The sequence below is a fragment of the Chionomys nivalis genome, chromosome 4 (genome assembly GCF_950005125.1).
Source record: "Chionomys nivalis chromosome 4, mChiNiv1.1, whole genome shotgun sequence".
NCBI classification, from domain to species: Eukaryota; Metazoa; Chordata; class Mammalia; order Rodentia; family Cricetidae; genus Chionomys; species Chionomys nivalis.
The window spans coordinates 63,894,796-63,908,843 of NC_080089.1; the positions used below are offsets into that span (position 1 = coordinate 63,894,796).

A 14,048-nucleotide genomic window follows, 5' to 3' on the forward strand; every position below is an offset into this window, starting at 1 on the left:
CTCTCCCCAGGGTGGCAGGGCCCGGACTGCTCCCTGCCATGTCCTAGTGGGACATGGGGCCTGAACTGCAATGAGACTTGTGTCTGTGCCAATGGGGCAGCCTGCAGCCCTTCTGACGGCTCCTGCGCCTGTACCCCAGGCTGGCTGGGGGACTCCTGTGAACAGCCCTGCCCAGTGAGTACCCACCTTGGTCCCTTGGGCCTTCTCGGGGGGGGGGGGGGGCGGGCACATGGTCCATAGAGAAGAGCTCTGAGTCAGGAAGTGTTAACCTGTGTGGCCTCTTCCTACCCTGGGCCTCAACCTTCCCATCTATAAAATGGCCACTCAGACAGAAATGCGGTTCCCATTGCTGCTCTTGCAAGCTGAACAGATTGACTGGAAGCCACAGAATTGACCCCACCAGGGCACTCCCAGTCCCCGGTAAATCAGCAGAATGGCTTTTTTCAGGTAGATTTTGAGTTGCAATCTGGTCACTGTAACTACGAGGGATGGGGCATGGAACCAAGCCATTCAGCAGCAACCCCACCTCAATCACTGAGCCTGAGGCTTCTAGACCAACTGATGAGACAGTGTGGGATTTTCCTGCCTCCTTGCGTGTGCTTCTCCAGCTGCTTCCCATTTTTCAAGTGAGACTGGGTGGAGCCATCCTAGAATACTGATGTGAGAATTAAGAGAACAGGACAGCGTGGGGGGAGCACTTGAGACCTCGTGGGCAGGCGATCCTTGGTCTGCATGTGGGACAGATGTGTCACAATTAACAAAATATGCTCTGTTTTGTGAGAGGCTCTCTTGAGCTCACGGCAATCCTTCTGCCTCACCTCCCGACTGCAGTCTTTTCCCCACCACGCCTGTCAACAACCAAGTGCATTTTAATCTATAATTTGAATGATCACCTGAAGGCGATCATCACTTCCCTCTCTCCTATTCCTATAATTTAACCAGGTGATCATTTGCGGAGACGTTTTCACAGCCCCACTGACACCCACTCACAAAGCCTCGCGCTGTGTCCCAGTCTCCCCTCTGGACCCCCTAAGAGCTGATGGAAGTGTGCGGACCTCTAGGGGCCGAGGTATGATCATATTTTTCTCTCCCTCTTCCCCACAGGCTGGCACGTTCGGGCTGAACTGTAGCGAGCGTTGCGATTGCAGCCATGCCGATGGCTGTGACCCTGTCACAGGCCACTGCTGCTGCCTAGCAGGATGGACAGGTAACCTCTGCCCTGCCACTGCCCAGGTTCTTGGTTTTCCTTCCCTCCTCGTGATGACTTATCTACCAGTTTCTTCCTGTCCTCACCTGCTCCCTTTCAGCCTAGCACAGGGATGTTTATTTAAAACATACGATGCTGAGACTTTGTCTCAGGACATGTGTTCATTTCGAGGCCGACAGGTACTCAGTCTGTGTACAGAGAGCATGGCACTTCAGAACCTCAGTTCTGCCAGGCAGTGGTGGCACACACCTTTAATCCCAGCATTTGGGAGGCAGAGGCAGGCGGGTCTCTGTGAGTTCAAGGCCAGCTTGGTCTACAAGAGCTAGTTCCAGGACAGGAACCAAAAAGCTAAGGAGAAACCCTGTCTCGAAGGAAAAAAAAAAAAAAAGAATCCCAGTTCTTCACGACTGTCCGAGACTGACAAACCCTGCCACTTCTCTCAACCCGTTGATGCTAGGGGACCCGTCTCTCATCTGGCCTACCTTCACCTCCTGGTCGGTCTCAGGCCTTCCATCTTGCCCAGGTGAATCCACTCTGCACATAGTGAGCAGAGGGAACCTCTAAACGAGTCTTTCACTTCTGTGATTTGATTGAACTGATGTAAAAGATCCTGGCCAGGCACAGTGGTCCACACTTATAAACCCAGCACTCAGGAGAGAGAGGCGGGGGAGCAGAAGTTCAAGATCATCCTTGGCCACATAGCAAATTTAAGGCTAGCCTGGGCTACATGAGAATTCTTGTCATAAGGCCCCACTCCCTGTGATATGGGCCTGCCCAGCTCTTCTTTTCTGCCCTATTTCCATCACTTGGTCATTCCAAACACCTGGAAGTAAACTTTATGTATTTTATTAAAGATAGATTTCATTGTGTAGTGATGTCCGGTCCGGAACTTATTATTTAGTCCAGTCTGGCTTTGAACTTTCCGCATCATCTCCTATCCCAGTCTCCCAAGTGCAAGGATTGGTTTACGGGCTCCACCAGGCCCTGGCCACTGTCCTGGTTCCTCACCTCTGCACCTGCCCTCCCTCTCCTCTTGATAGCTCTCCATCTTACTCAGTAAATCCCTTTTCTCTTCTTCATTTAAAGAGGTAGACAAGTGTTGTGCCACTGGGTCACACCTCCAGCCTGATAACTCTTTCCTTTACACCAGATGAAGGTTGTCTATGATTACCTGCCTGGGATTAAAGAGCCCCGTTTATGAATTCTGGTGACCCAGGTCCATCCTCTGTAGCCCTCACCATGGGCCTTGGACTCCAATTTGAGTGCTTGTTTGTATAGCAGCCCTAGGAAGGCATCGGCCTTACCCACCCCTGCACTCACTGTCTGCCACATGCTGAGAGAAAAAAAAACAGGTTGCTAAGCTAGGACCCCAGCCAGACCGTCTGGGCTTGTGAACCTCGGCAAGTCCTCTACCCAGGCCCGAAAGTCTCCACCCAGGAAGCATAGACAATCGGAAGCCTTGTGAGGAAACTTGGGACTACTTTGGAATTTCTGTGACGGGTACTGTTACCTGCTCAGCACCTGGCATCGTGACCAGTGACATAAACCACAGTACAGGAAGCTCTCCGTAGCAGTGCACAAGCCAGTGACCATGGCCTGATGATCCCACTGTTTTCTAGCTGGGAAAGTTTCCAATATTCATTCCGCAGGTCTCCCACCTTTATTCTGGGAGCCAAAGGCCAGGAACGTCCCTCTACATTATGCCAGGTCGAGGTTCCCTTACCCTGCCAGCTACCCCTCAGTGTGCACCAAGGCTCCAGCCTCCTTGCTGTCCCCCACACTGTCAGCTACAGCCCAGTGGAAATCTACTTGAAATCTTCATTGCCCTAATTTTGACAGAGCTGATCTGATTTTAACGATACCCACTTTACTGATGATGCCTACAAACCTGGCTTTGATGGACAGTCTCAGCAAGGCCTCCCCTGGCTCCACAGCCCATTTCTCCAAAGGTGGGCTGAGGCTTCTCAAACAGGTGATTGATGTCCTGAGATGTCATGAGGAAGGCCAGGAAAGACAGGGAGGGTGAGGGGCAGAAACTGGGCCGCCCATACAGTGAGCACTCCACCTTTTCCTCCCCAGAAACCCTGTTCACCTCCTCATCTGGCCTGGGCTTACACTCTGCCCCCTCATGATAGTTTCTACCATAGCTTGTTTACCTTGCCTTGAACATAATAGGTGCTCACAAAAATGATTCTTGAAATCCATTGAAGAGAGCTTAGAGCTTAGACATTATCTACTCTGGCTCTTCTATTACAGCTAAGGAGGTGTCACAATATTAGTGTCAACACAAGGGGAATCCCAGGACACAGTCTGGGGAGAGAGTATTCACTTAGTGAGTAAGTTATCTGTCATGTAGCCCAGGTTGGCTCAAACTTGCTACATAGCCAAGGATGACTTTGATCGTCTGAATCTTCAGCATTACAAAGACGCCCCAGGTGGGATGTCTCTGCTGTGAAGAGCAACTAGGTCAGCGGGGATGAATTTCAGGATGCCATTGCCCCCTTTCTGGTTCCTGGCAGGGGAGGAAGGAGCTAGGTATATAAAACAGTTGTAACAGGTAGGTACAGCTGTTTGGACTCTTGGGCAAACACGTAGAAAGGCTTCCCAGAGAAGGGCTTGCTGCTGGGTGACTGCCCATTAGTACATGGAGAGGGGCTCCTGAAAACTAAAGCTGGGAGTACCTCCTCCAGGTAGGAAGGGAGGACTTCGGAGTTTGTTTTCATTTTCCAGAGAGAGAATGAGACTGCAAATAAAAATATGAAATATACATGTATGCGTGTATGGGCACGTATGTGGGGAGGATGCATGTGTGTGCACATGCACACAGAGGCCTGGGGCTGATGTCAGAAATTGTCCTCAACTGCTCTTCCCCCTTTATTCACTGAGACAGGGTCTCTCAATTGAATCAGAGCTCACCCACGTGACTAGTCTCACCAGCCAGTTTGTTCCGTGGAATCTGGTCTCCACTTTCTGAAGTTGGAACAAGTTACAGATGGTCGCTTTTAACCTCTGCGCCAACTCTCCAGCCCAGCACTGTACTCTGAATTATAAGTTGTCTCCACATGACATAAAGGATGTGGGAAAGGCTGTAACTTGGTTGGTAGAATGCTCACCTGGCATGCACAGAGCCCTGAGTTTCATTCCCAGCCCAGCACAAAACCAGGCGTGGTGATGCATGCCAGCAACCCTAGCACTGGGGAGGTGGAAACAGGAGCACCAGAGCTTTAAGGTCACCCTTGGTCCCAGATGAACAGCATGAGCATGTACAGGAGGCTGCATAGGTTATACGATCATCCTTGGATATTGGTTTCTTTCATGAATACAGAGGGTCAACCACAGCTAGAAAGGGGAGACTGGAAGAGGTACCCAAAATCTTTAAACTGCTTTAAACCTTTCCCAAGCTTCAATTATAATCACCCCACATTCCCCGGTCTGCTTTTCAACCCCCTGAAACTCCATGGGAGAAACTATCAGCAAGGGAGTGGGGGAAATGACGCACCTGCCACATTCTCCCTGGGGAGAAGCCACTACCCATTTTTCAAGAAGTGATACCTGAAACCCTCCATACCCTCCAGCAAGGTCAAAATGCAAGGCAAGGCACAAGAAGGGAGGTTATTCCCAAAGTGGGGGGGGGAGGAGGCCAGCAGCACCCCTCCCTGTCTCGCCACCCTGACTGACTCGCCCTTGTTCCCTCCCTCTCCTGCAGGTAGGCCGGGAGAGCCTCAAAGGCTTGACTGTTTGCTGGGTCTTCTTCCCTCCTGTTGCTCTTTCTCAGTCCCTGTCCTTCTAACAAGGCAGACTTGACTTTTAGACTAATCCTGCACTGCCAGGAACCTCTAAAGCTCACCTTCCAAAGACTGGCTGGTCTCCTGGGCCTGCTCCAATCACCTAGCACACACATATCAGGATGCCACTCTGTCTGGAAGGAATCCCCACCCTGGCTTTTTAAAATTCCTCCTTAGCCTCCAGGCTGAAATCAGCCCAGCTCAAATTTTCTCTGAGCTCAGAGGGACTGAGCTATTCTACCTGTTTCCCCTTAGGTTGCTGTTTGTCAAATCAAGGGTCAGTTATCAGCATGTTTGAGGTACAGCAAGTAGTTTTGGTTTCTTCTATATATGTGTTTATGTGATATAAAATATGAATATGCATACACATATTTTGAGAAAGGGTCTCAAGTAGCCCTGGCTGGCCTTGAACTTTCTACATAGCTGCAGATGACCTTGTATTTCTTTTTAAATTAAAAGTAAATTTGATAGAGATCATGAATGACTATCAGTATGATAGAGTGGGGTTGCTTGTGCCACAGCAGAGGTCAGAGGCCAACTTTAGAATCAGTTCTCTCCTTACATTTTTATACGGATTTCAGAAACGGAACTCAGGCCACCAGGCTTTCGCACCAAAAACTCTGACCTGAGATGATCCATCTCACTAGCCCAACATGCCCTTGATGCCAGCTCAGCTGTGAAGGTGGAGGCAGCCTTCATATCTGGTGCCACCAGCTCCTCTCTTGCTGGGCTCATCGAGCCTGCCAGGGGTCTGCCATCGTGCCGTGTTCAAGTCCAAGCTATCGGATCTTCTGTTGTCGCTTGCTCTCTATTGCAGTGACTGCCTTTGCCCGGCCAGTTCCTTTTATCTCTGAGGACTCTGGAAGGGCATCTCTCCTCTCAGAAGCCCTCCCCGTCATCCCCACCTCCACTGGGTTTCCCTCCATCTCCCTCCTGCCCTCATCCCCTACCGCTGATCTGCCTCTGTGTTTGGTTCACAGGCATCCGCTGTGACAGCACGTGCCCCCCAGGTCGCTGGGGCCCCAACTGCTCAGTGCCCTGCAGCTGTGAGAACGGAGGCTCCTGTTCCCCAGAGGACGGGAGCTGCGAGTGTGCCCCTGGCTTCCGAGGACCCTTATGTCAGAGAAGTAAGGCTAGGCCCCCACCCCAAGGATTTCTGATTTCCCATCCACTCAGCGCCTCCCAGTCAGAAGCAGTGCTAGCCTGTAGAAGGCTGGCCTATGGGAGCCAGGCCGCTCCCCATTTTGTGCCTTCCTCCCCTATACTGGCTGTTCTGTCCCCAAGTTCAGGGCTCAATCTCTCGGTAGAATCAGGAGTAGCCACCAGTTCCTCTCTTCAAAAGATATGGGCCTCCGGGTGTGGGGATCCCCAACTCCCTATTTTTAAGGAGTCTCGCTTCACTGGAATGGGGGACCAAAGAGGTGACTAGGCCAGTTGTTCCCTACAGGCTTTAACCGCCATCTCCCCTCCAACACCCTCAGTCTGCCCACCAGGGTTCTACGGCCATGGCTGCACCCAGTCTTGTCCTCTCTGCGTGCACAGCAACGGGCCCTGCCACCATGTCAGTGGCATCTGTGAGTGCCTGCCAGGATTCTCTGGAGCCTTGTGCAACCAAGGTACCCTCAAGTGGTGGGAAGGCCAGAGCAGGGAACCAAGGGGCAGAAAGAAGGGAGGGTCCAGGGGTTCTCTTCCTACACTGTTGGGAACTGAGCGGCACCTATGTGAAATGAGAAGAAGTAACTGTGCCGCTAAAGGCACGGACTCAAAGAAGCTAAACGCCATGTCTATGGTCTTGCAGCTAGCGAGTGGCAGAAACAAATGCAGACAAGAAAGGTGGTAGCGGCACAGACTCAAAGAAGCTAAACGCCATGTCTATGGTCTTGCAGCTAGCGAGTGGCAGAAACAAATGCAGACAAGAAAGGTGGTAGCGTCAAAGAAGCTAAACGCCATGTCTATGGTCTTGCAGCTAGCGAGTGGCAGAAACAAATGCAGACAAGAAAGGTGGAAGACAAGCCAGGCATGGTAGTACATACCCATGTGATCCCAGAACTTGGGAGGCTGAGACAGAGGATTACGTATGCAAGGACAGCCTGGGCTACTAAACCTGCCTCAGAAAACCAAAACCAGGCCTAAGCACAGTTGGAAGAATGCTTGTCTAGAGTGCATGTGATCCATCTCAAGCACTACATAAGCTGGGTGTGGTGTCATCTAGCCATAAGCCCAGCATTCAGGAAGTAGAGGCAGAAGGATGGAGAAGTCCAAGGTAATCCTTAGCTACATAGGGAGCATGGGGATAACCTGGGCTACATGAGACCCTGTCTCCAAATACATAACAAGCAAACAAAAGGTAGGAGCATGAAATGAGCATTGGTCCAACCAGAGTGGCCCTGAGCTAGGGCTGTGTGGAATGCCAGGTAGAAGCACTCCCCCAGCGAGCTAGTTTTCTGAGGGTAAGCATCTGTCTTGCAGCATTTTCAGGGTTCCATGACATAAACATTTCTGCTATGGCAAATTCCAACACTATTGTCAAAAATCCCTCCACATTAGCCACCATGGGAAGGAGCTGGCCCCAGCATCTACCATCCACAGCTCCCTGGGAGGCACCTGAAGCCTAGGGCAGAGTGACAGTTGGAGAGGGCCCAGGGATTCTGCATGGCTTTGGGATAACAGAACCTGGGTCTGGTATACAGCAGCAGGGAATGGGTGGAAGATGCAGCAACTAGAGATGGGGAGTGGGCTAGGAAGGCAGGCTCGGGATTACTCAGAATGGCTAGGACATGGCTTTGCTTAAACGCTAGCTTGCAGAATTTACACTATAGTCAGTGAGAGTGAAGACATTTGAGAATAATGTGTACTTAGAGCTAAAGGCAACTTCAAAGTCACCTAAGCAAGAACCTCACCTGGTCTGTGCTTAAATACTTCTTTCTCTTGATGAAGAGCTCACCACCTCCAGGGGAAACTACTCTTTTGAAACATCATCACGGCTGAGCTGGGCTATTTTTAATATGCGTGAATAGAAGTTTGACTCCATGATGTGTGGAGGTCATAAGAAGTTTGAACCCCAGGGAAACATATGTGACAGTTTCATTTGCTTGTAACCCTCCTAGGATGGTTTAATCACCACCTGACAGGCTGAGGTTTATTTATTAAACATAGGAGACCCAGCCGTCAATAGAACCAGGCCCCGTCTAAATTAGGAGCTACGAAGCCCGAGAAGGAACCCTCGCAGCCCATGCCATCTGATTTATTGCCCACTGGCCTAATGAGTATTTTCCACATATAGATCTAATGGAGTTTGCTATTAATGGCAACTGCTCTGGTTAAGTCTCAAACCTTGTAAAAAATTGAACTGACACTTTCTAATGACTGGCTTTCCAGTGAGTTACAAATTATGGACAGTGCTTCCCCAGAATCATTAAACATAGATTAAATATAACCCAATGTTTTCTTTTCACTGGCTCCCTCCTTCCCTTCCCATGCCTGACTCTTGATTCAGCTAAGAAGTCTTGCAATTAATGCATTAGACTGATCGCATTAGCGGCTCTGCGGGGGAATTTGTCCGCCATGTGTAGGGGAAGACTTCAAAGGGAAGATTGCCTTGTTAGAGCAGTTTAGTTGTAGGGTGAAAACTGGCGGATCAGCTCCAGCACCTGCTCCCCACCAAGCTGGTAGATAGTCCTTTGCCTCAGCCAACACAGGGGGGTACAAGGAATGATGGGGCTCAAACTGGATCCTCAGAATAAAGCATTTCCCAGAGACAGGGAGGAGGTGGAGCAACAGGCAGTTTAGGAAGCAGAGGGTGGAGCCTGAGCAGCAAACAGGGCAGACTCGCCTGGGAAGGGAAGCACAGAGCCTCTGATCAACCCTCCTACCTGCAGCTACAGAAGCCTGAGTGGGGACTCCTGTCCCTGTTTTGATGAGGAAACAGATCTAGGGGGTGGGGTGAGACATGAAGGGCTTTGTTAAACTGTCCTCAGTGAAGAAACAGTAGAATTTCTTTGCTGTGTAACCTCAGACAGACAGCTTAAACCTCTCCCTATGTCAGGGGGATTCAGTGATAGGGAGCAATGATGAAGACATTGTCAAGATTAAATGAAAGTAATGTTAGTCTTGGTGAGACATTTTGATCAGTTTCTGGTGTAAATGCAAATGCCATGTGTTTGCTGAAGGCATAACAAATCGAGGACCCAAATCCAAAGCCTCAGGCAGAGTCGGGTCCACCTGCCTTTATCATCTGCCCCAACCACAAGCCATGTTCACAGAGGTAGAGACTACATGCACATTCTGGCTACCTGGTACCCACAGTCAGGCTAGGGAAGAGCTGGCAACGGGAGGCAGAGTGGAGGAAGGGAAGTGATGGCTTCCCTGGTTTGAGACCTAAGCCAAAGGAAGCCACATTCCTCCAAGAAATCAATACCTATTCCATGGGGGCCAAAAAGATGGCTCAGTGGGTAAGAAGGCTAGCTGCTCTTGCAAAGGATCTGAGTTCACTTTCTAGGACCCGTGTCAGGCAGCTCACAATTGCCTCTAACTTTACCTCCATGGTTTCTGATCTCCTCTTCTGGCCGCCACAGGCACCTGTTCGCATGTGCACACACCTGCACACCGATACATATAAATATTTACAAAACCTATTCCTGGTCCTCTGATGATCACAGTAATAGAACCTTCTAGAATGCTGAGACTCCCAAGGCCTATTTCCTCAGTGTTCACTGGATAGTCAGATACAACAGAAAATGAGACCACATTGTCTGCCCTTGCAAAGTTTAGGCCAGGGGACCAGGGAGAGAGGTGGGAGAAGGGTGATGTTAGGCCCTGGTGGCCTGAGTGCCTGCTGTCTCTCCAAGCATTGTAGGGGACACCAGGAGGGGCAGGACTCAGGCTTGGTCTGAAACAGCTGTTAAGTCTCAGTAATAAGAAGAAGCTACTTGAAGCCTCAAATAGGGACACAGCCACCCAGAAGGGAAAAGATAGGTGAACCAGCTAGGGAGGAAGATCAAACACAATAAAAACCCCAAGTGACTTGGAAAGGATATACGTTGTTTTGCTTAAGAAAACCAGAAAGGGCCAGGCGGTGGTGGCGCACACCTTTAATCCCAGCACTTGGGAGGCAGAGGCAGGTGAATCTCTGTGAGTTTGAGACCAGCCTGGTCTACAAGAGCTAGTTCCAGGACAGGCTCCAAAGCCACAGAGAAACCCTGTCTCGAAAAAAACCCCAAACCCCCCCCCCCAAAAAAAAAAAAGAAAAGAAAAAAGAAAAAAAAGAAAACCAGAAAGATCCAAAAGCAGGCTTCTGGGGAATGCCAAGGTAGCTGACAAGGATGTCGGTATTTTAAGGCTTGCTTCATCATTCCAGGTAGGTGAGTCCTATAGGCAGAACATCCATAGTGGGACTTGAGGGTCAGAGGAATTTAGAAGGCACTAGTCATAGGAAAAGCATAGCAGAAAGGCCTGGATACCCTTAGAAGGAGGTGTGTCCAGGAGGGCAGTCAAGGATAAGCCAGGGAGATAGTGTAGGAGCACTGGACTAAGAGTCCAGAGATGCCACCCCATCTTACCACTTTCTATCTGTGAGACCCAGGACAAGCGATGTCTCCCCTGTGTGCCTCAACCTGTCCCTGTCAAAGGAATCAGAACAGGGTCTCTTAGGGTGCTGCTGTAGGACAAGGGACACTCACTCTATGTGATGGAAGACCATCTGCCACTGTAGCTGTTGGTTCTCCTCCAGATCATACCCAGGTCATGGCTGTAGCCTAGGAACCTCTTGGGGTACAGCTGTGTGGGTGGTGGCTCTTAGAGCCTGGGAAAGAAGGCTGATGCCAGCCAGGCTTCTCTGTGCCCACAGTGTGTGCTGGAGGGCACTTTGGGCAGGACTGTGCCCAGCTCTGTTCCTGTGCCAACAACGGGACCTGCAGCCCCATCGATGGATCCTGTCAGTGCTTCCCAGGGTGGATCGGCAAGGACTGCTCACAGGGTAAGCTGTGACCCCACAACTGTTCCTCTCTCTGTCATGTTGCCTCCACCCACAGGGCTGAACTCTCCTGGAGACAAGAACATCTACCCAAGACCCATTTATTTATTTGCATTATTTCTGTGTGTATGGTGTGTGTCCAAGTGCCACAGCATGTATGTGGAGGTAAGAGGCCAGCTCTATAGCATCACTTCTCTTCTTCCACTTTTATATGGGTCCCAGGGATCAAACTCAGGCTCACCAGGTTTGGGTAGTAAGTGCCTTTACCCACTGAGCCAAGTCACTGTTCCCCGACCCTGAAAGTCCCATTTAGCGAAACAGTGAACTTGTTGAGTTACTGGTACTGACCATGGCTATTGTTACTGCAGATATTAAAGGCATCGATATTGTCAGTGCCATCAATGCCGGGAATCCTAAGAATTCAAACTCCATTAGCATCTGTGTGTAGAAGGAGCATAGAGATGGGGAGGAGGGAACAAGGTTGGCATGTTGGAGTTTGTGAGTGACTAGGCTAGGGCAGCCACCCCTAGAAAAATGGGAGCACCTTGTGGGATGGATCCCCCTATGAAAAATGTCCTGAGCATCCTAAGCCTGAACAGGATGTAACAGTCTGATACAAAGGGGTCCCAGCTCCCTGTCTGATGTGTAAGACAAAGCCAGTATCTGTAAGGAGGTCCCAGTTAAATGGTTAGACTTGGGGCAGTTCCATTCTGGTGGGAGACACAGGCTCCATCCTTAAACATCACAAGAACCCAAAGAGAAGACAGTCCCTGCCACTTGTGGAGAAGTCAGTATCCCCAGTGGTATTTCACCTCTATCCCTGTCAGTCCCCCTAAAAATGGAGGTGCAAGGCTGCCTTAATCACCCAAGATTGAGTAGACAAGAATCTGGGCCTCATAGCAATCCTAGTGGATGAGGCCAAGAGGTGACCTGAGGGATTCTGAGAATAGCGCAGCAAGTCCCGAAGGCCAAGAAAGATGCCCCTCTGGGTCCATCAGGTGTCCTGGCTCTGACATGTACTCGCCTCCCCCCTTCCCTCCTGCTCCTCTCTGCCCTCCCCCTCTGCATCCCATCCACCCCCCACAGCCTGCCCATCTGGGTTCTGGGGCTCTGCCTGCTTCCATACATGCAGCTGCCACAACGGGGCGAGCTGCAGCGCCGAGGATGGGGCCTGCCACTGCACCCCTGGCTGGACTGGACTCTTCTGCACGCAGCGTAAGCCCTGCCTCCCAGCCTACTAGCCACTCCCAGTCATATGCTGCGGCCTACTGGTCACTTTGTGAATAGTCTTGGCTTGTAAAGAGGGGAGGGGGGAAGAGGCTGGTCCCAGGACCAGTCATACCTCAGGATCATCCAAAGTCTTGAAAGGTCAAGGCTATAGGGTACCCCAACAATCAACAAGATCAGGCCCTTGGACCATGGGGAAGAAATCTTAGGGTTGTACAACCAAGAGACCAGAGCGTGTCCTCTGCTGCTGAGGCCCTAGTTGCATGGATTACCTTGCCCCTCCCCTCCACCCCTTTAGACCAAGATTCAGTGGGTACAGATGGCTCTGAGGGGATCACTAGCCTTTATCCTTTGCTGCGGAGGAAGCAGCAGGCAAGTCTGGTCCCAGCAACATCTCTGCAGTTTCCCTGCGCCCATGGCCACTGTGATCTGTGGTCTTGTTGCAGGTTGCCCTGCAGCATTTTTTGGGAAGGATTGTGGGCACATATGCCAGTGTCAGAACGGAGCCAGCTGTGACCACATCACTGGGAAATGCACCTGTCGAACAGGCTTCACCGGGCGCCACTGTGAACAGAGTAAGCAGCCCCAACCCTGTTCCTGGTATTTGGGCTGGGCTTCTGCCTATTGCAGGGGAAGCTGCTTCCTTCAACCCCCACTCCCATCCAGGATACCTCAGCTCCTGAACTTTAGACTTTGAGGACAACTTCTGAGGAAGACTTAAGGCTAACCCTACACACTCATGGTCACAGTATCTCTCGCCACTTCAGACAGGGCAGGGGTGTGGTAGGCAGGATTTTCTGGTTTTTTTAAATGAGTTCAGGAGGGAGAGGCAGGTGAGGCTGCCTGCTCCTGTACCCACATGCCCTGACTCAGGGTGATACACTTTACCCATCCCCAGCTATCTAAGCACAACAGGCACTCCAGTTCAAAAGGCTTCATTGAGGGTGGGATACAATTGTCCTGTTGCCATGGGCTTCCCCACCTGGAGTGGGAGGGGTGTGGAGTGTGGCTGTGTCTCACTGTTTACTTGCACTCTGCATACCATATAGGATGTGCCCCCGGAACCTTTGGATATGGGTGTCAGCAGCTATGTGAGTGCATGAATAATGCCACTTGTGACCATGTCACTGGTACCTGTTACTGCAGCCCTGGATTCAAAGGAATCAGGTGTGACCAAGGTAACATACAGGTGGCAGAATGTCTGGACAGGGGTGGAAAGGGCCCAATCGTTGGTGGCTTCGGAGTTCTAACCAGACCAGTTGAGGTTTATGACGCTACCTTTTATTCATAGTTGGGAGCCTCACCTCACAGCTTCTCCATGCAAATCCTCTGGGAGTTCCCCGTGGGCTAGTGCTGGGAAGGCCAATCAGGCTAAACTGGAACATGCCAGATTTTACTTCTGCCACTCCCTGCTAGGTGTCTCTGGGCAGGTCATTTCCTTTGCTGGGCCTTTTACTCCACATTCAATTGAGGAGACATTAACCTTTGTCCAAAGGGCTCAACTGAACTCTAGATCTACGCCTTGGCAACATCCACGGTACATCTGAGGGGATCAAGGAAGGCCTTGGCGCACACATGCCTGGCACATATGAGCACTCTGTAAATGGTGGCTTTATGCATGTAAAAATCTCTTTGTCAAGTTTTGTAGGCTTGGGAGATTATTGTTGGTTCTAGAAGATGAGAGCAGAAAACAGGCTCTCTACCTATGTCAGACAAACTTACTTGGCAGTCTGAAGCCATGCAGTTGAGGCAAAAATGCAGCATTTTCCTCCCTAGAGTGATAGTCAGCTCTCTCCAGGCAGCGGCAGAGAGCCAGGGAGGGGTTCAGATGCTGCCCAGCTGGAGAAGAAACCCTCAC

General features: G+C 50.8%; 1 protein-coding gene across 12 annotated transcripts in view; it reads left to right on the forward strand.

The window, feature by feature from the left end:
* Megf11 (multiple EGF like domains 11) overlaps positions 1-14,048 on the forward strand; it is a 326,069-nt gene that overhangs the window by 291,490 nt on the left and 20,531 nt on the right. For 6 of the 12 annotated variants that reach the window (XR_009056973.1, XM_057766409.1, XM_057766413.1 and 3 more), the window contains 8 exons: positions 11-174; positions 1,105-1,207; positions 5,973-6,119; positions 6,474-6,608; positions 10,838-10,966; positions 12,050-12,178; positions 12,637-12,765; positions 13,240-13,368. Coding sequence is in view for 11 of the 12 variants with exons in the window: in XM_057766409.1 (XP_057622392.1) it covers positions 11-174; positions 1,105-1,207; positions 5,973-6,119; positions 6,474-6,608; positions 10,838-10,966; positions 12,050-12,178; positions 12,637-12,765; positions 13,240-13,368 (1,065 nt within the window). In the remaining variant the exon portion in view is untranslated. The remainder of the gene's footprint in view (positions 1-10; positions 175-1,104; positions 1,208-5,972; positions 6,120-6,473; positions 6,609-10,837; positions 10,967-12,049; positions 12,179-12,636; positions 12,766-13,239; positions 13,369-14,048) is intronic. The other 6 variants (XM_057766410.1, XM_057766414.1, XM_057766412.1 and 3 more) reach the window with 2 other exon arrangements.